This window comes from Mustela nivalis (assembly GCF_964662115.1).
Source record: "Mustela nivalis genome assembly, chromosome: 15".
In the NCBI taxonomy this organism is placed as follows: Eukaryota; Metazoa; Chordata; class Mammalia; order Carnivora; family Mustelidae; genus Mustela; species Mustela nivalis.
Genome location: NC_139034.1, coordinates 20,323,356 through 20,350,852, shown reverse-complemented (window position 1 = coordinate 20,350,852; position 27,497 = coordinate 20,323,356). Strand labels below are relative to the sequence as shown.

The 27,497-nt window shown below is 38.8% G+C and overlaps 2 protein-coding genes across 13 annotated transcripts in view; one reads left to right on the top strand and one right to left on the bottom strand.

The window, feature by feature from the left end:
• NBEA (neurobeachin) overlaps nt 1-27,497 on the bottom strand; it is a 667,546-nt gene that overhangs the window by 169,912 nt on the left and 470,137 nt on the right. For 6 of the 12 annotated variants that reach the window (XM_082700384.1, XM_082700385.1, XM_082700381.1 and 3 more), the window contains one exon: nt 18,795-18,931. In XM_082700384.1, the coding sequence (XP_082556510.1) occupies nt 18,795-18,931 (137 nt within the window). Of the gene's footprint in view, nt 1-14,424; nt 14,444-14,502; nt 14,575-18,794; nt 18,932-19,151; nt 19,171-19,191; nt 19,299-19,823; nt 19,910-19,985; nt 20,646-27,497 lie in introns of those variants that run through there. The other 6 variants (XM_082700391.1, XM_082700383.1, XM_082700389.1 and 3 more) reach the window with 6 other exon arrangements.
• Nucleotides 14,656-17,086, top strand: MAB21L1 (mab-21 like 1). Its single transcript, XM_082700464.1, has one exon. It carries the CDS (start codon nt 15,149-15,151, stop codon nt 16,226-16,228), a length of 1,080 nt encoding a protein of 359 aa, XP_082556590.1. The 5' UTR covers nt 14,656-15,148; the 3' UTR covers nt 16,229-17,086.

Genomic DNA, 27,497 nt, shown 5'->3' with positions numbered 1-27,497 from the left:
ATGACAGAAGGGAAAACAAACTAGGGTAAGTGTAGTGGGATGACCAAGAAAGCAGGCTCTGAAGTCTGGATTCAGAGGGGCTGGCTGTACAGCTTTGGCTCTGCAAATTCATAGCTCTGCAAATTTGGAGGACTTACTTGGTTTTCCCGTGGCTCAGCTTCTCAACAATGAAATGACAGCAGCAGGACCTACGATAGCGCTGTTTAGAGGAAGGTGCAGTAACACTGACCAAGGATCTGGCACAGTACGTAGCATATGATAAGAACTCAGTATTTATTGACTTTGATCAAGACTATTTGTCTCTTTTAGAGATGGTAAGAATTGAAAACTGAGAAAAAAAGGTGTTCTTCAAGCCCAAGAAATAACAATCACCTGCAACTTTTTCCTTTAGTGTTCTAAGACTATTATTTGAGGGTTTAGGTGACTTTCCAGCAGGGGTTAAAGATGAGGAACAGTAAGACTTGGATTTATCAGAGGAAGCATTAAACATTTTGTGATGAAGATCAGGGAATCTCCGACTGGTTCCTAAGTCATTACTTGGGCTGTGGAGCTGGCGATCTAACTCTTAGGTGTCTCCATATATCCAGTGAAGTGGAACGGTACTTGGTCTCAAAGTATTTATTATCTGGGCTCTAGAGGAGGGGGAATTGTATATACTGGGATCACGAGATAAAAGTGGTAACTCAACAACGAATTATGTTAGAGTTTCCAGACAAAGGAGAGCGAATCGGACACAGGCTACAACAACTACCTACTCAAAGGGACTTCAGTATCTTATTTCCTGAGCATGAGCCTTTAATTAAGTTATAGCCTTCTTGTGTTGGCAATGGTGTCTGTCCTCATTCTAGGACACCCTCGTAAGCTACCAGATCTTAACCTGCACAACAAAAGTGCTGCTCACTGAAACAGTTATAACAGGAAATGAAAGCAAGTTGATGGGATTTCAAGTGTTTCAAGCCACTGAATCACTGACTACTTGGCGAGGGCATGAGAGAAATGTCATTCTCAACAGGGCTAACACTGTGAAGCCATATCAGTGAACCGGTTTTGAAACATGAAGGCTGATTTTTAAAAATTTTCTTTTTTCCTCAGGAAACCTAATAGGGAACTTCCATTAGAGATTTTCAGTTCTTTTGCTTGCAGGTTTATTCCCCAAGGGTACATAATTTTTAAAGAGGCTCTTATCACTTGATATCGTCTATCCCCTTATCTCTCACAGGCGCCGTATAAACTTTTTGATATACACACAAAAACAAAAGAGGATGAAGAACTGGCATTCCCCTCACCTCTGGGGACTAGCAAATACCACAAATTTTTACTCTGAACCATTTTTCTCAGGATTTCAAATACACAATCTTTATTTTCAATGCCCATCAAACAAACATAAAAATCGAGTAGCAGTATCAACACAGTGCTAGCAAAAACAGAGGGCCTAGATTATGATTTGGAGAATTCTTAGGACTCAGACAAGAGCATAAGAATAAATCATTTAGAGAATTAGCTATGTTCCAGGCTTCATTAGTTCTAATTATCCCCCAAATATGCACGGCAGAATGCACTTGGGTCAGCTGGGACTGACACACAATAGGGAAGCAACTTATAAACTCCTCAAAGCACAAAAAGAGTTCATAAAACAACCGCTTGTGCATTTAGAGTCATGCGATAACACCTCTTATTGCATAAGCCACCAGATGAAACAGATGGGGCCACTCTTCACTTGAGAATGTTTCTTTTGTAAAAACACTGGACTTCCTTATTCTCCATTCGAGACACAAACTGCAAGAAAGCCAAATCTGAGGCCAGCTCTCTCTGTGTTTTATTGCCTAGATGTCACAGCAATAGTAAATAATGTATTAATGAAATATCCTTATTTAGGGGGGAAAAAAAAACTTGGCAAATAAAAACACGAGCTTCCACTCAGAGAAATTTAAGGCTTTAAAATAACATATCACTTAAAAAGTTTTTTCTTTTTTTTTTTTTCTTACACAATTCACAGTGCATTTTATCAAAATACTTAATATCGGTTACCTTTTATTACTTAATCTTTTGGGTATGTTTTTCCAGCGATGTATTCATTACTTAAGGAGAGCTTCTTTACTCTACATTCAGCAGTTCACTCTGGGTTATTATATATTCAGATTTAGGCATTGCATTTGAAGAAAATACTAGAGAAGAATGGGTCCTGATTGGTGAAACTACTTTAGCTTAATAAAATGTTTTCACATTGGCTTTAACTTATTAAATACATCACTCTTAAAAAGCATTTGCCTCTGTCCATATTCAGTTATTTAGAAACTATTGTTACCAAAAATTATCACCCAAATATTAGTGGATCAATATGAAAATTATTCCAATAACATTATAAGACTCTATGAACATATTTATTTACATTAAAAACTTATTGTTTTTTCTGTGCATTCTTCAAACTTATGGGAAATGTGTAGATGCTCTTTGTAGACAAAAAAAGGCTGACAAAGCAAAACTGATAAATAGGTCAAAATATATAAAGTACACTTTATCCCAAATGGGGCTTATTAGTTACATATTTTGATAACGCCGTAAGAAACTAGTATTAGGATTTCAAGTGTTTGGCAAAAAACTACATAAAGGCTATGGAATATTGGGTGAGTCTAATCTAGCCACATATCTTAAGTGGATTAGCCTCTTTGTATACTTAGCTGAGCAAAAACAGTAGATTCATTATAGTTAATTTCCATTTTGCTATGAATGTTCTGTAAAAAGCCTGTAACAACTTTTAAGAAAGAACCCTTATGCCTATTATTCTTATTCAAAACAACAGCATAACTTATAAGTCAAACCACAGGAGAAACAGCTAAAAATGGTAAGATAAAATGAGTTGGAAACATTAAAGAGTCATGTACTTAGGACTCCAAAACATATGTTTAAACAAATATGGTATTTACTGGCATATAGCTCAGCATTTATCAACGGGATTATGAAGACAACCCCCAAAAGCGAATATGAGTGTGTTTCACTTAACAGAAGCCTCTCCACTCTACATTTCCCAATCTACTCTGGGAGTGATAAATTTACACAACTCACTTGAAGAAAACGATGTATGAGAATGGGTCTTGAATGGTGAAATGACTTAAAATATGTTGTGATGGCTGAAGGTCAGAGGATATTCAATTTGATACCTTAAATGATGAATATAAAGGACTTATTTCTGTTAAATGAGTAAGGCTAAGACAACAAAAGGTGAAAGTTTCAAGGAGAAAAGAGTTTGGTTCAGTATTAAGAAGAGTTTTTTGGGATGCCTGGCTGGCTCAGTCAAAGAGCATGCGACTCTTGATCTCGGGGTCATGAGTTTGAACCCCACATTGGGTGTAGAGATTACTTAAATAAATAAAATTTAAAAAAGAAAAAGAAGCATCTCTTTCTAACTATCAAAACTGTCTGTAAATGCGAGTAGTTAGCTGAGTAGATAATAAAGTTGTCATCAGTGGAGGTAAAAGTAGAGGCTGGATGACCATTCCTTAGTAATGCTGTAGGGAAGATTCAGGCAGTTAATGAGGAGGGCTGCATTATGTTCTCCTCTAAAGTTTCCTTCTTGCCCTGGTATAAAATATCTGACGCATGGAGTAGAATTAGGTTCTTCCTCCTAGCACTAACTGCATAATATATTTTAATGAGATGGCCATTGTAAATTCTACATAATTTTTATATACAGTGAAATACTTGCAACTTACTAAGCATTAGTGCTAATTAGTAATTATAAATAGAATTCTATAATTAAAACATATAAAGATGGAGCGTTCACAACAGGAACAGACACATCATTGATAAAATTCCTTATATGGTAGTATCTGCATCAAATAAAAATTTAGTAAGGAATAAAAACAACTGGCAAACAAATAGCTTTCTTAGAAACAACTGTTTTTTTTTTGTTGGTTTTTTTTTTTTTAATTCATGATGAAAGAGCATTTTTAATGTGTCTTAACTGAAAGATGTGCAATACCATGGCTGGTATAACTCACTGATATCACCAAGTAAAATCATATGTATAAAAAAAGTAAATGGATATTTTATTCAATTAATTGCTGAATTGTTTCTCTTCATCATTTTTATAAAAGTATATCCCATTAATCATAGGTTTTATTATGAAATGTTTCTTTAGGTGAAATAGTCCAATTTGATGTTCATTAAACAGCACATGTATTTTCTAAATAGTTTCTCTCTATGTGATCAATACATTATTTTCATAAAATAAAGATTTATAACATACAAACAGCCTCACTATTTACTTGATTAAAAGCCTCCTAATAAAGAAATTAATCTTTAAAATTCATCAAACAATCATATTCTTAATGGAAATGTAAGCCTGGTAGTTTCTTTTCATAATAACACTTACTTATATCCCAGCAGCAGTTGCTAAAAATTACCTCTTAGACACAGACAGCACAGACAGGCATGCCTTCACGCACGCGCACAGACATCTACATCTCTGCCACATACAGTCTTGATATTGTGGTGCTGAGAGCAGCTGCAGTCAGACAAACCTAGTTCTGCAATTACCCTTGCTAACACACTTAACCTGTTTAAGCCTCAGTCGCTATTGGTAAATGGGGACTAATATTTGTTGTGAAGATTAAATGTGATCAAATACTCATAAGATTTGTTCCCCCTTTCTTATCACCATCTACTCTCAACTCACTGAATTATTTTAAGTATCAAGTGAAATAATGCATATAAAAGTTTTTTGTAAATCTAAAAGAATGTTGCAATTGTATTATCTCATTTAATAGGCAATTTATCCCCTGCATTGCATGACATCATGGTTAACAGTGTTCATTATTATTATTAATTTTTGTTGTTGTTGGGGGGTGTGGAGTACCAGAGGGAGAGGGAGAAAGAGAATCTGAAGCAGGCTCCATGCTCAGTGAGGAGCCCAAGGCAGGGCTGGATCTCAGGACCCTGAGATCATGATCTGAGCTGAAATCAAGAGTACGATGCTTAACACTTACTTAATGGACTGAGCCACACAGACACCATTACCCTTTTGAATAACTGTAATAACAAATTTCTATAGAAGAAATAAGCAGCTTAAAACAAAAGCTCAAGTTTGAAAATAGGAAAACCAATCATTAGCAACAATTATTTTCTAAATCGTTTTGGAATAATCCACAGTTTTAAAAAAATAATATAAAAATTTATCTCAAACAGGCTGGGCCAGTATACCTAGCAGGAGAACAGAGGCTTTACCACTCTTTGCTCGATGAAGAGAAAGAAAGAATACATTTTTCCCTCAAAATTCCACCTATTCCAGCCTATTTTCTAGACTAAACAATTTGGATAATGCTCTCAATAATTCACACTACCTGAGTTACACGCAGAGTTCAAATACACATTCTGGTGCGGCTGTAAAGTATATTTTCCCTAGAGTTCCTCATTTAGGAGTATCCCGGCCTTCCAGGGTCAAGCCACGTAAATGATACCCAACTCGGAAAAATTTTTAAAAAGGGAGTCTGTGTTTTGATCCTGTTCTGATTTTTGTTTTTAAAGATACAGCTATTGGAACTATCGCAGCTGATAATTTCATTCTGACATGAGTTTAAAAGGTTAAGTTACTATCTGAGGAAAGGTAATCTGGTTGCCTTTCATGGCAGCCTGCAAACTCTGCAATCTGCATAGAGCGGGGCATTTGTCATCATTAGCTGAGCTGTGACAGCTGGCACCCAGGGTGTCCCAGAATCAAGAAGTGGCAGAGAGACTCTTGCTTTAGGTGGCCATTAAGTGTAGCAGGTTTCTGGAGGAGGAAGTATATTTTATGAAAAGCTTTGTGATGTAACTAACAGCAGTGAACATATTTGAATTTTCCGTAACATGGATAATACAATGATAGCACATAATTAGCAGGTTGCCTCTAGACAACAAGATGCCAGACTACAGTATGAATAAACATCTCCTGCCTGCCACTTAGAGAGGGAGAATGGTTTGCAGCACCCACATGGCTCGGGCACACTGTGTTTTTTCAAGGTTGGATTAGGGTGATCAACGGGTAAGTATACTCAAAGAAACAGACCGAAGACGGAGAGAATAGTTCTCAGTTGTCGTTTAAATTTGGTAGCAAACAATGCACAGTGTCTCAGGAGCGAGCTCAACCACACACACCCATGATAGTGCCCATCCTTTTGATAACATGAATATGAAAACTGAAATCATTCCCACACATGCAATCCTCCAACTGTCTGAGGTGTCTGTAATTGGTACTAAGTCTTTAAAATAATCCTTGGCTGAAGTTTAAAATCAGAATCTTTTTACCAGAACGAGGGTTACTAACTACGGGTCTGAAGCAGTTGTGAGGAACACACCCAGAAAAGAATTCTTATGACTTTAAAATTTCATACGTTTGTCTTGTTAGCGCAAAACCATGTAGAGCAAAAGAAAATATAAGTTAAAAAAATAGGTTGATCAGATCTTTGAAACATAAGAGTGCTATGACCCCTTTAAAAAATCATCAATGTTTGCAAACATAATCAATAACACTAGGTTTTATATTATTATGTAAACTAGTTTTCCACAAATAAAACTAATTTTTGTGTTAATGTAAAATCTATGCAAATACATGCAGTCATTTATCAGGAAAGCTGACAAGCATTCCATATTGGAGGGGGAAATGGAACTGCCTCAAGAATAGAGGCAATTAATTATTTCTGTATTTTTTCTTCTTCTGTCTTGAGGCACAAAAGTTATCCATCCAGTTAAAACAGCAAATGAAATAAAGAGATTTTTTTTTTATTTAAACACATATGGCTTTTGCCTGCAATACTGATCACCACAAGGTCTACAGATGCCCGTGGCTAAATTGTACACTGGCAGATGCACACAGGGGAAAACTGTGCTAATGCAGCGTGGAGAGCAAAACAAATGAAGAACTGAATTTGCTAGTAAAAGAAAAAAAAAAAACACACAACAAAAAGCAAAAACCCCCAAACCAAAAGAAACCTTAAAATCAGCCCCCCAGCACCCCCCACCCCGGCTCCCCACCCAGGGAGTTACGCAATTTCCTTATCAAATACAGGTTCAGGTTGCAAAAAACTTAACCATCATCTGTTGCAGGAAAGCAGAAAACAATTTTTAAATCTATGAAAGTGTTTTTATGGATACACATACGTATTATGCGTGTGGGTGACTGAGCAGTATATTTGTGTTTAGAGAGAATGGCTAGCGAAGTTTTATATTTCTCAATTTTGCGATTAAAAGCTTATGATAAGCTTTTAATTGCCACAGTGTGTGTATCTGTATATACACTGTCAGAACTTCCGGTTATTATTATTTAAAAACTCTGTTTAGCGTCATCTCTGAAGATATTACTGAAAACTGTCTAGGTTATCATGGACCAATCTTGCAGATGTGATATTATGTCCTGGTGGACACAAGAATCTTGGATTTAGTAGTTGCTTCCCTTTAACAGATTAAAATAAATGTATAGAGGCCAATTCAATCTTTTCCTATCTGAAATACTCTGTGTGTGTGTGTGTGTGTGTGTGTGTGTGTGTACGTGCACAGGCTATTTTGCGAACCATAAAAAGAGTATACTTTCTAAAAATGGTTTAAGATTATTAAGAAAGCAATAACTTCTTTCTTAATAGGCCTGTTAGCATGCATAACATTAAAATCTCTGTTGTAATTGCCAAATAAAAATATAAAACAGAAAACATTTAAATAATTTTATATCTTGGGGAAATAACAGAAGACTAGTTGGACTACTCCAAGTTGTAAAAAAGGCAAAATACTTGAAAGAGCATCTTGGTCAACGAATACGTCTGCTTTCCTACAATTTAAGAATTCTTTGTTTGGAGTATTTATAACCATTGAAATTTAAATGACAATGTATATTTATATAAAATTAGGATTAGAAGCATATGTTCCAAGAATGTGCATACGTTAATTAATATTAGTTCTAACAAACTCCTTGGCCTTGTCCCCCACCACTCAAAGGGAGGATTAATTTACTGAAAATGTAAAGTACAATGTAATTTAAATACTGAAAGGAGATTCATTTCTCCAGTGACAGAGAGCTAGTAACATTACCAATATGCCTCAAATGTTGCTAACTTATATGAGGATTCCCTGTTTACTACGCATTTGACATTCAAATATAAACTATATTCTTAAGTCTAATGTACACACTCATGCTTGTGTAACATATAGTAGCAGTTCGTTTGAAAAATAAATCTTTTACCTAGCATTAAGGTGACATACATTATATTTAAACAACTTTTACGGAACACAAAAAAGTGCAAATCGATTGCTTGCCTATCTGAAATATCATTTTGTACTCTGCTTCCACTTCAGTGCTACTAGATTAAAACTGGCCTTAAATTAGAAGTGAGATAAAATAGTAAATTCTAGAGGAATAAATAAAGATTTACAACCCAAGGATTTTTTGACATAAAAGTAAACCACCCAGATGCATATAAACGAATCATAAAATTTATGAATTAAAAAGAAGAATAGGGGCACGAGGAAACTTTTGTGGCAATGGAAATATTCTATGCCTGTGCCACATGATCTGACTCTAGATATTTGCTAAAATTCACAGGATGGCACATTCATGTGGAAAAACCAGAGAACAGAATGGTACTGTACATAAAATACACATCAATAAACTTGACTTAAATAATAAAAACAGATTTCACATAAAAATATAATAAAGGTATACTTTCTATTTGGTGGTTTCACAATTTTTTATTGGAAAGACTACAGTCTTACAAACTCTGCACTCTCATGCTTTTTGATCTAGATGTGCAGACAAAATGAATAAACATGTAGATTAAAAAGTATTAACTACTTACTAGGACTTTGATTTGATATTTTGATAAGTCATGGAAAATTAGGCTTTTTAGAAACGATACACATCTGTACACTAAAATGTGTATTACTAGAATAGTGAAAATAATCATAAGTGAAAATGAAATCATTATTTAGGTGGTGTATTCTCAGATGTTTATATCTCTATATCATATATATCTATATATATATGCAAAACTATAAATGAAATTCCTATTTATAAACGAATTTCTTTCCTTTTCTATAAAGCTTTTATTTTATTACATAAAATATATATGATACAAGGTAATAGTTTTCATTTGATATAATTATTCTTTTAGATTATTACTCCAGTTGCTGATCATTAAAAAAAATAAATCCTAGTAGAGGAATTGCTTTGTTCATTAAAAAGTAAGCTCCAAAACTGTAAATTGGATGTAGAAAAGGTTACTTTAGACATGCAATCACTGAATGTTGATTATCTACATACCATACTCTAGTCTCAAGGTCATGTTGAATATTTCCTGTGGCTTAATCACATACAGTATGGGACAGTAATGAGAGCTCTGCAGTCCAAGATGACCCACTACAGATGTACAGATTAAGACACTAATCGCATCGGATTCCATTGTTTTCTCTAAGAGCAATAAAACTCTAATGCGCTAAGAGTACTTAGGCTGTGGTCACATACACAAATGTCTATAAATCCGCGTGAATTATGGGTTGAGGAGTCCCTAGTTTTCATACATTCATAAAGAAAGGAACTGCGTGTGCCCATTTATCTCGTCAGAATATTTCTACACTATCTGAATGAAAAACAGAGGCTGAAATCTCATAAAGTGAATTTGAATTTTCTACATCATAAAGAGGACAGTGACTTTCTGAAGGGTCTATGAGGAACTGGACTATTGGAACCAACACTTCCTCCATAATACTCAATAAATAAATGACTAACCCCAATATCCTTACATTTTTGGAAGAAAGATAACAATCTGTTTTGAGCAATAAGAAAATCTTTTGGCTAATAAACTTCCCCTCAGATTTTTCAATTTACACAAGCAACTTAAAATATCCTACACCTCTATGTATACATTCAAATGAAGTGGGGAAAGTGAGCCGATTACCTAAATAACCCAGGCTTTCAGTTTCTTCTTCTACCAAAAGAAACATTTTTATCCAGAATTATCCAGAATCACTACAAATCTGCAAATCCAGCAGTGGTCATAATTCTGGTAAGGTACGCTTCCAGTGTCCATCTTTCATCTCAAATTGACTTTCTTTCCAATGTTTATTAGCACCAATAACAAATTCACTAAGGAACATTGTAGGGAAAAGAAATGGTCCCCACAACAAATGCTGACTATACGATGGGTACAGGGGGTGAGCAAAACCAAGGCCACAGCCCTGATCATTCAAGTGAAGGATTAAGGAAATAATTTTTTAAAGAACTGCAATCATCAGGATGCGCTGGCTTAAACAACAAAACAGGGTCTAAATTGTGTCAACAGTGACCTCAATTCTCTGCTTTACTTTGTCATAAGCCTGATATTAAAATAAGAAATAAGTGTTTTAAGAAATCATTGAAACTTTGGAAGCTCTCAAGCTATTTTTTTTTCAAGTGTTCTTATACAAGGAGTCACAACAGGAAAAAAGGTAGAGATGCCATCAAATTAGATTACCAGAGAAACTCCCTCTATTTTACTTTATTTAATGTGACACATAAAGAAAACCCTGCACAAATATCTGTCTTTAATTTCTCTAGTGTAAAAAAAGAAATATATTGTGTCTGGCAGAATGAAGCAGATGAAATAGCCTGGGTGCATTTAAAAAACGAAGTGGGGGGAGGCAGAAATCAGATGCGTACAATGAGCCTTCAAAGCCACTCCAGCAGTAGGGATAAATAATTTAATAAACTCAACTTCATATTCTTTTTATCTCCCCAGTGTAATAAGCACATATTAAAAAAATAAAACTTTAAGTTCATGAATACTTGTGAATAGAAGAGCAGCCAGCAAATATGAAAAACACAAAACAATATCTATTTGAGCATTTAACATGTATATGCATATTCCCTAACAGATACATTTTTCTAGATGAAAGGTCACAGTGGCTTAAATTTATGAACATGTAATTCAAATTTAAATTAGTTTAAAAAAAAACACAGAAACCTTGCATTCCTACATTTCTCAACATAATAGTTTTTTCTTTAAACCTAATAAGGTGACTATTTATGCATTACTTTGTGTATCCCATATAAATTATGTAGGTTTACAGAATGCGGGTAAGTTACTTAAGCAACAATACTTCAGGAAAAAAATATTTTGCCATTATTATTTTGAATGTCTGGAAATGTTAAGGATCACAGTATTTAATTGTTTTATATTCATTAATGCTACTAACATGTACAATAACGGTATTTGTGACTTTTTGGGATTCTTTTCATAAACGGTGCATTTTAAATCAAGGCTGCCTAGTATCCTAAGTAAATGAAATGAAAAACTCAAGTCAAATCCCAAATATCATTCAAACTATCATTAAATCATGAGATTCTTGGCTTTTTTTTTTCCCCCCTTCAATTAGGTCAGTTTTCTTCAATTATCATTCTATTATTAGCTCGTGTCAAAGATGCCTGCACAGCGTAGGACGAATACAATTAAGCATTTATCTCCTAAAGCATGGGACACACAGAAGCTTTTATTCTAGTACTAAGATTATATTTATAGTAAAAAATATATATATAAGTAAGATTGGGATCATTAGAGTTGTTTTATAACTTCTCACATAAGTAAATAAATTGATTTTAAGCTATCCCCAGGTAGTGCATCCTCATTTGAAATAACCAGTTCAATAGGCCAAAGGTGTTTCAAAAAATTACTATAAAATAAGTTACTCCCACAAAACTATCTCCAAAGCCTAGATTAAAAGCGGCCGTATTACATAAAAATATACCATATATGTTAAATTCCTCTACATAGGTCATTTCAATTAAAAAAAATTAAGGGACAGAAAAACATACTCCTCGGACAGTTTAATTTTCCCTTCCACAATGAGAGGTGTCTACTAAGATCACTGAAAGGTTTCAGCTACAGAAGGCAATTCATTTCACGTGTTCAGTGTAATAGAAAATCACTGTGTTGCAGCAACAAGCAGAACTTGCACTGGAGTATTATTCTAGGGCGCCCAGTTCACCTGCAGTGATAACAGCGGGTGGGTGAATCCTGTGTTATGTAAATCACTGTCAGCTCCCAATGTGAAGGGTGCTGGAGGAAGCAGCCCAGAAAACACAGTCCCGGCGTCCTTGAAACAGAATGACTTCACTTCCCTGGAACATTCTACGACTAACGAGTTTCTTAGTCCTTTTCTCACCATCCATTTTTCTTCTTCAAAGTGCAAATCGTTAGTGAAAAGGCCCCGGTTACACCAATTAGTTTGCACAAAGTGCTTCGGTGTTTAGCTTCGCTTTAACCCAATTAAGCCGCACAGTGAGCCCCGAAGATGCGCCACCTGCGCGCCTGGCTCCAGCGAGCCGGCCCGGCGCCCCTCGCGTCCTTCGCGTGAGACCCATCCGGACCGCCGCACCACGGTGCCCCCCAAACGGCTCCGGGGCCTCCGCGTCCCAGGCTGCACGTCCTCGGCAACCGGGGACACTTGCAGGTGGCCCAAAAAATCGAGGGACGAGGTCCTGGCCGAGCAATTCTGTTCTGAACCCTAGGGAGATTGCGCTGGGCACAGGGGCCCGCGGCCGGCGACGAGAAAGCGCGGGGCTTGGCTGCGACCTCACGTGGGCCCAAAGGGGGCGGTCGGGGCCGAGAGGTTCGCGGCAGGGGCCGTGGCCTGGAGCAGTGGAGAACCCGAGGACACCAAGTAAGGTTTAAAAGGACGGGCACACAGGGAAACAATCCCTATGGAAGAGAGAGAGGAAAAGAAGGATGGCTCGGGAGTGCGGACCAGCGAGAGAGGGAACCTGCGCTGGGGGAGAGCCTGACGCGGCTTTCCCCCTGAGGCCAAGGCACTTCTCCGCCTTCTGGGCCGAGGGTTCTCCGGTTCTGATGTGCCTCCTCTTCTTCTTCCAACTGCCAAAAGGTAGCAGTGCATTCACCCGCAAAGCCTGCGAAGTGGGGAGGGGTTCTTCGGGTTGTTCCCAATCCCTGCTCCTAAGGGAATAGAAGGTTCCTGGGGAAAACAGTAGATGGATGCCATGAGCCCCAACTCTCATGTACTATTTTAAGCTAGATTGGAATCTATTACTCTTGGATAAGGAGAAAAGGAAATAATAGATGGCTTTGTGACGCTCATACCTGTGCAAAAACAAATAAACAAACAAACAAATAAATAAATAAATAAATAAGCAAATGCTGGAGTAAAAAGTAGGAGCCTGGAACAAGATCTTGTTGAAAGCGAATCTGAAGGAAAGAGCCTACAGACCTGTTACCAGGAGTTATAGGATTTTGCTGGAAATATTGTTAAAGAGATGGCATCTAAATTAAAGGTAGGCATTAAAAAATCTGCTTAGGTTTTAAAACCACTACATAATCCCTAAGTGGTATTTATTTCCTTTCCTGTACATTAAGGACACAACTGGTACCATCAGAAAAAACAAAACAAAACAAAACAAAAACCAAAAGCATATTCTATATAAATCCATTCTCCCCCTCCTGTTTCAAGTTTCCAAAATGCAGAAATGCTGATTTCTTTCAAAGTATTCCAAATGATATTTTAAATTTAAAAGCTCTGGATGACTGCAAATTAATTTTCTCTTAAAATCTTACCCATTTTCCCTCAACCAAATCACATGAAATCCTATAACAATTAGAAGTCTACTGTCAGGTCACCACTAAGGACACTTAAGCGAGGAGGTATAATTATACATCAATAAGCAAGCCAGAAACCCTAAACGTGAACATTTTCAGAACAGTTATCTGCCAGTAGGTCTCATCTCCATGATTTTGCTTCGATTTCACATATTAAAACATAGCTATGAACTCACATTACAGTAATCTCTCAATCACAGAGATAAGTTATTTTTAAAATATTCCCATCAGTGCATACAAAGCTTACTGTCCTGATTATGTTGGGCAAGTCTACCAAAGTACAAAGAGGGCTGCAGTTGGGGAGAGGGGGAGTAACACTAAACATTTTTTAAACATCCTAACTTAAACTGGGGTAGACAACACCTAACAAAGCAATAATTTTCATATTCCTTTCAACAACTGCAAATGAGGGGGAAAAAACCAGAGATAAAACGCTGCATAGTGTTAAAAAAAAAAAAAAAAAACACCAAACGCACACGCACAAAAAACCCAACCCAAAACCCCATTCTAACATATAGGAACATCCCCCAAATGACACAGGCATCAGTCCATCTAAAGCCAACTTACATATACATGAAAGAGCAAACTCTCAACCTGCATTTAAAAAGACCTCAAGGATTACCAGACGTTAATTATCTTACCCTAAATGCAAGTTACTGACTTTTGTTTTAGAAGACCCCATCTAGTTCACTAATTGATGGATGGCCATTAATACACCTGTATTTGCATTTCCCCTGCAAAAAGACAGGCAGGGTTTTCAACACAGAAGAGAACCACTTTGCCAAGTCTTTTCAAAACGTCAATATGCTTCAATTAATACCAAAGCTGAGAGATTCCTCTTGATTTCCAAAACTGTCTAGGTGGCCTGCGTGGTTTTCTGCCGGCAGCAGCCTCCTACCTTTAGTTTGTGTGCCTATATCCATGAGGGGGGATTAATTAGCCGGGTTGGAGCTGAAGGAGGCTGTCGTGACGAGCCCAGTGGCGATTGGCCGCCAGCCTGCCTGGCCCTGCCTTTATAATTTCCACACGAGTGCATCTGGGCTCTTAGACAAACCAACAGCAGCTTCTTCTGACATATACACACTCACACTCACCCCCGACACACTCAGCACACTTTTCCTCCATCTGATTAACAGTCCAGCATACACAATGATTACGGGAAAGCGTAAATAAATACGGAAAGGGTTGATTATTTTGACTACTGGAAGAGCTTTGCTGGGTCTCAGCGCAACTTTTGTTTTCATTACTGAGAAGGTGATCTCTCCATGCGTTTCTCTCACACAAGGATTCTTTAAAAGAGGAAGAAAGACCGAGAGAGGGGGGAGAACAATCTTTCACTTTAAGACCGTCTGGGCTCAAAGATAAAAGGAAGGGGAAAGCAGCGGCTAGGAACCCACCGCTGCAACACATCGGAGAGCGTTTGGGTACATTTCTGAGCGCGGCGGCCCGTTTCTCCACCGAAGTTGGCTCCAGCGCTAGCAGCCGCATTGGATCCCACAGCTTACTGCGAGACTCCGGTGTACAATCCGGATCTCTGCCCCAACATGATCGCGGCCCAGGCCAAGCTGGTATACCATCTGAATAAATACTACAATGAGAAATGCCAAGCCAGGAAAGCTGCCATTGCAAAAACTATCCGGGAAGTCTGCAAAGTAGTTTCCGACGTGCTTAAAGAAGTGGAAGTGCAGGAGCCCCGGTTCATCAGCTCTCTCAACGAGATGGACAACCGCTACGAGGGCCTCGAGGTCATCTCCCCCACCGAATTTGAAGTGGTGCTTTACCTTAACCAAATGGGGGTGTTCAACTTTGTGGACGACGGCTCGCTGCCGGGCTGCGCGGTGCTGAAGTTGAGCGACGGGCGCAAGAGGAGCATGTCCCTCTGGGTGGAATTCATTACCGCCTCCGGCTACCTCTCGGCGCGCAAAATCCGGTCCAGGTTTCAGACGCTGGTGGCTCAAGCGGTAGACAAATGTAGCTACAGGGATGTGGTAAAGATGGTGGCAGACACCAGCGAAGTGAAACTGAGAATCCGAGATAGGTACGTGGTGCAGATCACCCCGGCTTTTAAATGCACCGGGATCTGGCCGAGGAGTGCTGCCCACTGGCCACTTCCCCACATCCCCTGGCCGGGACCCAACCGGGTGGCGGAGGTCAAAGCGGAAGGGTTCAATCTCTTGTCCAAGGAGTGCCACTCCCTGGCCGGCAAACAGAGCTCGGCCGAGAGCGACGCCTGGGTGCTGCAGTTCGCGGAAGCAGAGAACAGACTGCAGATGGGGGGCTGCAGAAAGAAATGCCTCTCCATCCTCAAAACCTTACGGGATCGTCACCTTGAACTGCCAGGCCAGCCCCTGAACAATTACCACATGAAGACTTTGGTTTCCTACGAGTGTGAAAAGCATCCCCGGGAGTCAGACTGGGACGAGTCTTGCCTGGGTGATCGGCTTAACGGGATTTTGCTGCAACTTATCTCCTGCCTGCAGTGCCGGCGGTGTCCTCACTACTTCCTACCGAACTTAGATCTGTTTCAAGGCAAACCTCATTCGGCTCTGGAGAACGCTGCCAAACAAACGTGGCGACTGGCAAGAGAGATCCTGACCAACCCGAAAAGTTTGGAAAAACTTTAGAGGACAATTTAATCGAGAGCCGAAATGTGATTACTCTTCTCAAAGATCTGATTCAGTGTAAACTTCCTGTTGGATTCCTAATATCCCACTTGTCAGTGCAAACAATTTCTTCCTTAAAAAGGAGTAACAATACAACGTGTAGGCATCATCTCACCCACCCCTCCAAGGGGAGAAAAAGAAGTAGGGAAAGCGGATGGAGAAAAACCCAAACCCACAAGTATTAGAAGACTTCTTTACAAAGGATTTCCCTTGCAAAGTACACAGTAATACCGGGGAAACAACCTGGCTGTAATGCAAGACCACAGCGAACACTCTGCCTAACTTTCAAAGGATTATAGCAATCCTGGTGATTTAGGTGCATCTGTCTGTGAGTAAACACGATTTGGATATGCCATCTGAAGGAAAGTGTAATGTATATTTTGATTTGTAACAAATATTGTGATCTCACTTTGTCTTTGAAAGTGTGGATGTTGGTGTTTTGTGATTTGGTGAACAGAAGTTAAATTGCCGTTTTGGAGACTGCCAGACATTTTCCACTAACAAAGATACCATTTAAAGGTAGATTTCCTCCTGGTACTTTTATCTGTCTTTGAAAGTGTCTGAACTTTAAAAAGTTTACATTTTGTTTCAAATATAATGCTTGTTCTATTTCTAACATTCCATAAATATACTTGAAATGTTATTTAAATATATTCAAAGAAATTTGAATTCAGCTTATATAATAACGCTTGAATATCTGAATTATATATTTGAAAAATGCACTTGAAATACACTGGATAACTACTTTTGTGATTTAGATTTTAATTTCTGTTGCTGGTTTTTATTTAATTAGAAGCTAATAAATGAAGTAAAATAAAAGTTGTCGTGTCTCACTTTAAATTGTTTTTCTATCAAAAAGGTAATGCTCCATTTTGAAAATTCAACCCACTCGAGTATTTTAAACATTTTAAGGAGTATGCTAATGAAATTAAAAATAAAACCTTAAAATCCTGGAGAAAACTCTTTGTACAGCTACACAAGATAATGATTTACTTATAAGACTATTTCTTTCTACAACAGACACACTTAAATCTACCCTTGAAAGCTTGCTCTTCTAGATTAGTATTTCTGTAGCATTTTTGATAATATGAGGAAAAACTATGTCATGATGGTACAGACTGCTCAGTTAAAAATTAGACTAACTCAGAGAAAGTGAACTTCAAGTCATAATGAAAGTTTCAAAATGTGCATAACTGTGCTAACCAAATAAAGATTATTTCTGACCATTTTATGTCAAATCTTATTTTATGCAGTAAGTGTTCCATTAGCTGAGGAAGTTAATCAGAAATCCCAAATTTCTTTTTACTTCAAAGGGCAAACTAATGATAAAAGCATAAAGACACACTTTCGATTATTTAAAAATCAAATACACTACATTCATACCCATTTTAAACATTCCAGCCTTTGGGAGCTGGAAGTGCAAGAAGTCCTATGACTGTCCTTCCAAGTATTTTAATATCAACAAGTGCTGAGAGCACTAATCACCTACAGGCCTCAAGGTAGGTGGTTAATTCAGACGGGAATGAATTTTAGAATTTCAATTCCTCTTCTACAAAGTGTTTAATGATACTTTATCTCTATGTAAAAATTACATATAAGTAGTATAGTTCTGGATCTGTGGGCGCACTTGTCTTTGACGATATTAGAATAGTTCCTTCTGATAACACCACACAGAAAGATCTTTATAAACTGATGCTTGAATATCTGGCATGACACTTGAATTCTTAACCTCAGGAAAAAAGTTTGCAAACTGCACAGGAACATAAAAGTTAAAACAACAATCAAATTGGTTTCAATAAAAAGAGCAGGGGTGTAGAGCTATCCTAATATCAGGTGTTAAAATCTATACATTAAGATATAATAAATAAATATTTATGTACTTCATACTGTCCAAGTAGGTATTTTTCTGGCATGGCACCCACAGAAGAACACGAACTTTAAACATCTGATTGCTAGTATATACCCATGTACCTATATACACTTTAAATCAACGCTTCTCAAACAATCAGTTTCTCTTATTCTAAATTCACAGGTAAAACTCATTCTCACTTCAGGAGATGAAAAACTGATGTAATAATGGAGTGGAATTTATATCTAAACGCTGCTGCTCCCCAGTTTCCTTACAACCTTTCAATGAATAGTAATTCACATTGCAATTTACACTGTTGGAAAGTAAAAGTCATCTTAAAATATTTCAGAAGACCCCTCCTGGTCTTCCCAGAGAGCCTGGGATGCTGTACCCCAGAGGCTTTGGAACAATTGGCTTACCTACCAAATTTACCCAAGCGCACACAAAGGCACTCATGGAGAGACTGTAATGTGCATGCTCTGGTAACACGGGATTTAAAATCATTAATATATTTTTCAATCCCATAAAATAGAGCATGTGTTATTTCATTCATTTTATTTCCTATGACAAAAATGGAAATGTGCTCCCCTCCCCCACTGTCATTTAAAACCAAGCAAAATCGAAAACCACTTCCTGCCAGAAAGCCACTAGTACTGCACACGAATCACTCTGACTCACTTTAGTGTCGATCTTCTTGAAGGCAGGATCATCCTCATCTACCTCGAAGTAGATTTCGGTCGTGGTGATGGAGAGAGTCCCCTTGGCCACCACCACAGGAGCGATGAGCTGGGCTGGGGTGCTGAGAACCACTGGGCCTGAAAGACAAGGGCACGGGAGTCAGTCCCTGTGGCCCTCTCCCGCTCCCTCCCAAAGGGTGCCGCAGGTCTTTATTTTTAAAGATGCACTAAGAAAATGGTGCCAGTGTAACCCGGCCAGCTTCTTTCATGTGAGATAAGGTTTGCTTAGCTCTTGCACATTATCTTATAACAAGAGTAGAGATAAATAATCCCATAAAACCCCAAGTGGTCAAGATACCGAATAAGAGACCCTTAGCAAGCGAGTCTGTATCCTCCACCTAGAAATCCTATAAATGCTCGGGATTCTCCATTGAGCACCACCGGCTTTCCGAAAGAGACCGCAGGCAGTCAGCACTGCCCCCAAAGACCAGCCATCCTGTAAAGCCGTTCCACTCGGTAGCAGCGTTCCCCAAGGATGGGCGGGAGGATGTGAAGGGGTATGGGATCTAAATATATAAATTCCACTGTACTAACGGGTTTGCATCTTGCAGGAAGATTAATATCAGCGTCCTAGGGCGCACCACATCCATATCCACGCACACAAAGATATTAAGTACATTTCTTATATAGAAAAGAACAAAAATCGTTAATCGCACCCACAATCAAAAGTGATGAAACTGTAAGACGCTTGAACAAGAAGATTCTTAGAAAAGCGTCCGAAAAGTACTATCTCTCAACTTGGAAAACTAGAGAAACTAATCTCCAGTAAAAGAGATTTTTAGAAAGTGTGCCTACTGAGGTGCTTACTTCGAATTCCCTCAGTCTGAGTTAACGTTGAAAATTACGTCTTAGAATATAAATTCGAAGGGGATTACTTAGCTGCCCTTGAAGATTCCCCAAAAGGGGAGGCTTTTTTTTTTTTTTTTGGCTATACTGTACTTAAGATACAGACACGGAAATCAGAAATTACTTGTTCTTTTTCTCTGCTCTTCTCTTTTCTTTCTTTCCTTCCTTCCTTCTCTCCCCCCGCCCCTTTTTTTCCCCTTCGTTTTCGGTAGCAAGAGCGCGGTGTGTTCCCTTCCACCCGCCCCCCGCCCGCCCGCCCTGAAATGCATATAGTCAAATGAGTCACATTAACAGTAGGATAAAGGCAATAAAAAGCCAGGTCCCCTGCGGCCGCCCAGGCTCGGGCCCCTCGGCGGCTGCTCCTCCCGGGGAGACCGGCTCCTCTGGCCACCGCCAAGGCCACTGATAGCAGGCCCGACCCCGCCGGGCGCGGGAACTGCAGGAAAGTTCACGTTTCCAGGGAGTAGCACACACTAAACCCGCGACCGCCCTGCACAAAGCCCGGCCGTTCCCGCTGCGGGAGGCACACAGAGGAATCGGCCGGCTTCAGCCGCACTCAACGGGGTGGACGGAAGCAAGCTGGGTCAGTGTCGGCCTTCACCCCAGATCCTGACCGCCGGGCTCTGACTAACGCCAAGCCCTTTCTTTCAGTTTACTGCTCCCCGTCCTCCAGGAGCCCGCACTGGGGGCGGGGGAGGGGGGGCTCCGGCCCCGGGGCGCGCGGACTCCCGGCCCGGGTTTCCGCCGCGGAGCCCAGCGGAGTCGGGGTCCAGCTCGGCTCCACACGGTTTTTCTTTCCAAAGGGCGAGGCGGTCGATCTGAAGCGCCACTTTAAAGGCTCATCAATCTTAATCTAGGTTGCTCAAGTAATTATGCCCGAATCTCTTGTACGATTACAAGTGGATTTGGGTTTCTATTCCCCAGGCCCTCCTTTGTGTTTATTGGAGGGTCTGTGCGCGCGCTCCGAGGCGCCTCCTGCCTCCCGCGCCCTCCTCGGAATCCCCCATCGCTCGGGCCGGTTCGAACCGCTCCCTTAACCCTTCCGCCACCAGGACGTTCTTCTGGATGCCACCTTCCCTGTTTCCCTTTCGGAGAAATCCAGAAAGCTTATTCTTGATTGGGGCGAGGTGAGAAAGAAGGTGCCGTGACTGACATCAAAAACAGTGTCTTCTTAAATGTCGCTGGGCCTTGCTAAAACCTCAGGAAAGTCGTCATTCTATACACTGGCGACTACTGACTTCTGGTTTAATAGAGGTTTCTGGCATTTGGAGACGTAGAATGGTCACAAACATTTAAAATGGCGAGCTATTCCTTGCTCTTAACCCACTGAGCCACCCAGGCGCCCCTATTCCTTGCTCTTAAAAAGTAATTTAACATATCCAAACAATTAAATTGGGGTGGCATAAAAAAAAAAATCCCTGAACACATTATCAAAACCGTACATACTGATTTACTGAAATATATTACGAATTTTTAAGGACACATCTCCGTGAACTTTTAACGAGGAACGCATTCTCTCTACTAAACTCTCTACATTTCTGAGAGAAGACTGCCCTCCTTTCTGCTTTTACTCCAATCTTATTCTGTTGAATTGAGATTTTCTGGGGGTTTATAAAAGAACTTCGAACTGGTCCTTATTTTAAAAAGACGCGTCATGAAACATTCAGCCTTCATAGTGTGTCATTTTTACCCCTGTCCTTGGGAAATCTCCAATTACAACTTACAATTCCATATTATGTTTAAGGAGCACTGAATCTTTTTGTTGTAGCCTTCAGGGAGCAAACCAGCATCAGAGAGAATACAGAGTTAATCCACTACAGCAATAGAGAGAGGGGATTATGTTTTAATCCCTTTTGGGGGAGCCTCTGGATTTTAGGGATCTGATACGAAAATGTTTACATAAGACACCATCACAAACCAGCAGATCTTACATGGAAGATCTGGTTATCTGAAAGCTTGGGATCCCTGTTCAAATAAAAATAGCTTAAGAAGGGCAGCCTCTCTCGATGCCAGAGAGATGGCGATAGAGCAGATTTTGTTCTAGAAGATAACTGGGTACAAATTTAACCTCCTAACTTTCCTTGGTGTGGTGAGTTCAAGACTGAATGTAGATATATCCATTCCAATCATTACTAGAGCAATAAAAGGATACGTTAGAATACTGTTCTCAAGCACACACTGAAGTCAAGTGATGGCTGTTAAAGTGCAGTTAAACAAATAGATGGAACCAAACCTCCTCCCCTGTATTGATGCATACAATACAGTCCTTTAAAATTCCACCATGCAAAGTGGTAACTAAAGGAACTCATAAGTGTTATTTACTTCTAGCACTGACAACATAGTGTTTAAGCAATATTGATCCATTACTATTTTTGAAAGGAAAAGGATATTACTTGACATTAATTTAAATGCTAATTTAAAGTCTGTCCTAGAACAAAGATTACCCAAGCATAAGGAAAAGACTCTTCAAATGAATGAACTTCTCTTTCAGAGTCACAGCATCTTTAATCAGTTGAGATGGTAAACCTAGAGTCGAAAGTACATATGTTTTATATTTGAAAAGGGAACTATTCATCAAATGTATTTTAAAAGTAGAATGTTAAAAAAATACTTGTGGGTTTGGATGATTCTACTGAAAACAAAATTCCAAGTCTGGAGATCTCACTAATACACCAACTTTTTAATAGAGCTTTAGAGTTTACAAGGTTCTTTTATATCATTTTTACTTAACTACTAGTTCAATATTCATAGTTTAGGAGGTATGGATGTGTCGATACTCTCCTGTCGAAGACCAACCGGGAACACATCTGTAGTTTAAGAGGTTGGGTTTACTGCTCACTGCAGTGAGTAAGACACAGGCAACCTAGAAAGAGTGTCAAAAAGGACTTTTGTAGGATCTGGGCTTTGGTGAAGCGATTCTGGGAAGGGTTCAAGGAGCATGGCTTTGCTCTGGATTGGGCTCTGTCAGGAAGCAGGGATAATTCTGCGATTATGGGTCTTAATAAATCTCATTTAGAGGGAGGGAGGACCAGATCTAGCTAATGCTATAGTTAGCAGAGAAGTGGTAGTCCCTCATATTAAAAAGGAGATGGGGGGGCTGTTTGGTATTGAGGTGGTCTGCAGTGTAATCTTGCTTTTGTCTATACTTCCATGACTTATAAAGTCGTTTTTTGCTTCACATCATCATCATGAGACCTTGTCTGATCCTGGTGTTCTGGGAGGTTGTTTATGACCAACAGGAGAACACCAAGGCCTAGCTGTGAGCTCTAGGCTAATTCCTGGCAATATGTGCTTCCTTTCAAGGCTCAGGGTAGTTTCCAGAGGTCAAGGACTGCTTTTGTTTTTCTTACAAAGAGAAATTAGTCATTTTTTAGGGGTGTCAATAACATTCTAGGTATTAACAGGCAATTATGGCAATTAAATTTTCAAACAAGGCTAAGATTCTTTATGAATTTCAATATAATGTACCACAAGAGTATATAGGGACAAAGAATTGAAGTTTAAATAAAATTGGCAATTACAATTATTTGATGAATTTTAATTGGCCCAAACTGTATTTAGTATGTCTGAAGTTACAATGTATTTTAGAATCACTTGAATACTTCCTAAACTTAGTTTAATATTAATAAAAGTATTATTAACTATGTAGATTTTCTCTGACCTCAATTACTTCGAAACCACGTGCTCAATTTGCTTTACGGACACTTAAAAGACAATTATTTGGGAATAATAAACATTGACTAATCTTTATAAATTATTAAACTTAAAATCCTGACATTATTTAAAAGGAATAGAGTTCATCTGAAATCCTTTGTGTTTAGTACAAAAGGATAGCATTCAAAAAAATTAAAAAAAAAATAAAAATGATTCTTACAATTATTTCTATACTGTGATTCAATTTGTAGGAAAATAACTCCTAGCACGAGTAACTGAGCATATGTAAGATATCTATCTGCATTGGACTTCTATTATTTTTAAGTATGACAATGTAATTTAAAGAAAACATTTCTTAGGGTGCCTGGGTAACTCAGTTGGTTAAGTGTTTGCCTTTGGCTTAGGTCAGGGTCCTGGGGTCCTGGGATGAGCCCTGTGTTCAGCTCTCTCCCTGCTGGGATTTGCTTCTTCCTCTCCCTCTGACCCTTCCTCCTGCCTGTGCTCTCTCTTCTGTTCCTGCTTTCTCTCTCTCTCTCAAATAAATAAATAAATAAATAAATATCGTAAAAAATATTTCTCCCATAGAATAAAAGGATAACATGCATCACTCTCAGAACAACTTAAAAGAAACTAATAAGAGTATGAGAAAGTTGGAACTTAGTTTTGAAATCCTAGGAAAGCTTTAGGCACAAAGAAAATGGAGGTGTTTGTGTGTGTGCCTGGGGAAGAGGGAGTTGGGGGAAATGTTGCAGAAGATCTGAGATTTCTATCATTTAGGATAGTTCCCTGGATTTCAGGCATTTGAAATGCCCCAAGAAAAAAAAAAGTATAGTAACAAAATCTCTAGACAATGTTTCTTTTCTTTATGTACAGAGAATATTGATAGTGGTCCAAATATACTACCAGAATAATAGTCCTTTGAGGTTTTCAGAAACTTCTTGCATGAAAGTAGTTTATGTTTGAGTTTGTTATGTTTATACTTGAGTCAAAAAAATAATGTGAACAACTAAGAGAATACGTAGCTCAAGAATTATGAATTTAACTTCTAGCAGTATTCCCTCCCTCCCTAACACACACACACACACACACACACACACACACACACACACACATTCCATTACAAACCCCAATTTTTAAAAATGGATTTTTATTACTTATTTGTCAAAGAGAGAGAGTTTCACATGCACAAGCAGGGGGAGCAGCAGGCAGAGAGAGAAGCAGGTTCCTTGCTAAGCAGGGAGCCCGATGGGGCACTCTATCCCAGAACCCTGAGATCAGGACCTGAGTCGAAGGCAGATGCTTAACTGAGTCACCCAAGCATCCCTACAAACCCAAATTTTATACAAAGCTCACTGTGCCCAAGATGTGGTTTCTCTTTGGTGACTTTTTGAACATAATCTATCTTTAGATTGAGAGGGACAATAACCAATCATCTCCATAGTGCACTTAGTGTATTAGTTTATTACTGTACAAAAGGAGACAGGTGTTTAAGAACCACATCAGTGTTTTCAGATCCAAGTACTCCTACCTCTGGTAAAACTCAACATGGTCTGAAACAGAAATGGAAAGAGTAGAACCTTCTATATAAGAACAGTTGAAGACTGCATTTAACAAAATATCTGTTCATCAGGGTAGAACACTTATTTTTGCACTAATATATTTTTAAAAGATTTTATTTTTATTTACTTGACACAGAGAGAGATTGCAAGTAGGCAGAGAGGCAGTGGGGGCGGGGGGGGGGGGAGCAGGCTCCCTGCTGAGCAGAGAGCCCCATGCGGGCCTTCATCCCAGGATCCCAAGACCATGACCTGAGCCAAAGGCAGAGGCTTAACCCACTGAGCCACTTGGGCACCCTATTTTTGCACTAATATTATCTAACATCTCATCTTATTCATTGTGCTTATAGTAAATAATTTTTAAAAGTAACAAGAGATAATCTGATAGGTTCTAATTTTAACTTACCATTTAGGCTTTCCAATTTATTTGTATAACAGATAATCTTGTGTTAAAAATAAATCAACAAAAACTAGTGCATTTTCCACAAAGGCAATGAATGATTTTACTGGGAAAAAAGCTTATAAAGCATATATAGTCTAAGTAAAATACAAATGAGTTTTTAAGCACAAAAATATACTCAAAAACAGTGATAGTCTTAATGTCCATGGTGATAATTTGTTCTGCTTTTTGATTCAATAGGTGATCCAGATGAGATTTGTGTTTCTAGTTACATCACATTTAGTTCAACATATGGAATACATTTTTCATTTTCTGGAAGGGTAGTGACTCTTTTATGGCACTAGGATATCATTTAATGATTGAGAAGAGTAAATTCCTGCTAGAATAGATGAGTGAATAAACCAGAGGAGATGATTTAAATCTATTGGACTAGGAGGTACTCTTGGCATCCCTTGGTTGGAGTAAGTGCCTTGCCTTCATGCTCCCATGGTTTCCCGGGTGCATCTTCACTGCAGCCTTATAGTATATTAAATATATGTGTTTTGAAGTCTATTTCTCCCATTTGGCACAAGTTACTTACAGAAAGGGGTGTTATCTTCTTACTAACACAGTAACTGTCACATAGTATGCAATCTGTCTTTATGGAATTGCAAAGAGATTGTCACATTTGTATGTTAGAGCAAAAAGGCCACTTACATTAACAGATCACATCCTTTCTATTTTTCTGGAAATGACTTCAAATTATTCTTTAAAAATGTGAAAGACAATGCATTTCGGAGAAAACATAAATAAAAGATGCTGAAAACCAACAAGAGCTATTATGTAATTGGTCAATCTAGCTAGGTTCCACGCATACCATTATTTTTTAAATGGCATAATTTAAAAACTGCCATATCGTTCCTACCAAGTAGTTCCTTCTTGTAAATTAAATGCTTAGAGAGAGATATTCAACTCAGCATTCACTCATTCATTCATGTAGTCAACAAAAATTATTCACTGTTTTTGGTACTAAGGGAGCATATAGTAAAGTATAAGACATGAATTTTTCTCAAGAGCTTATATTACATAGTAAAGATAAGAAATACATAGGAATGACTAGGACATAAGGGAGGAAGGGTAGCTGAGGATTGTTAAAGCACTTTACATGAATTGATCTCACTTACTCCTCACGACAACAAACCTAGGAGAGAGGTACTGCTATTGTGTCCATTTTACAGATAGAAAATGAGATCAAGGGGTGAAGTAATTTAGGGAAGGCCATACAACTAGTAAATGGTAGAGACAAGATTCGGACTGGTTATGTGACTTCCAAGTCAGAGCATTTAACTGTTATGCATTCTGCCTCTCAACAAGAGAGGGCCAGATAAATATTCCATAGACATTCACTGAACTGTGATGATTTCCATCCAGCCTCTTTTGGGGGTCGGTGGAGTTGGAACAGGATGATGGCATCGGCATTTGAAGTGAGATATAATGGGTGGGTTGGTGTGGACAGGCGATATGAGAGAGAAGAGCACTGTATGCAGGGCAGAAGAGTTAGAACAAACACCCAGATGCAGTATGTGAACAAGAATAAGGAAGACTGGCCAGTGATTAGGATGTATAAAGTCTGGGGCCGGGCAGTGTGAGATGCAACTGAAAACACACGTACACCGGGGAGCCTCGGGGGCTCAGTCAGTGAAGTGTCTGCCTTTGGCTCAGGTCATGAGCCAAGGGGTCCTGGGACCGAGCCCCACGCGGACCCCACATTGGACTCCCTGCTCAGCGGGGAAGCTATTCCTCCCTCTCCCTCGGCCTGCTGCTCCCCCTGCTTGTGCTCTCCCTCTCTGTCAAATAAATGAGTAAAATCTTGGAAAAAAAAAGAAAAAGAAAACATACATAGCTGTGAACGTGAGATGTTTCGGGAATGTTTAAGGAATCAAAGATTAGAGTTCAGGTATTGTAGTCTGTGAAGCAGTTATCCCTTTTGTGGTCACACATCTTGTGGAGAAGATGGTGAAATACATAGCTCCTTCCTAGAAAATTCACATAGGAACATTTTTCCATCCTAACTATATAAAGAAATGAAAGTTTTGTATTTTGGAGGAAAAAGAAAATCTGTCATTGATCTTGATGCCCTCTTCTATCTAAAGACTTTTCTGCCTCTGCGTCTGTCAATACCTCTTTTTCTCCAATTTCAGAAAATGTT

Bases quoted from the DNA above. Each gene is read 5' to 3' on its own strand.
- MAB21L1 (XM_082700464.1), top strand. From the start codon at position 15,149: ATGATCGCGGCCCAGGCCAAGCTGGTATACCATCTGAATAAATACTAC.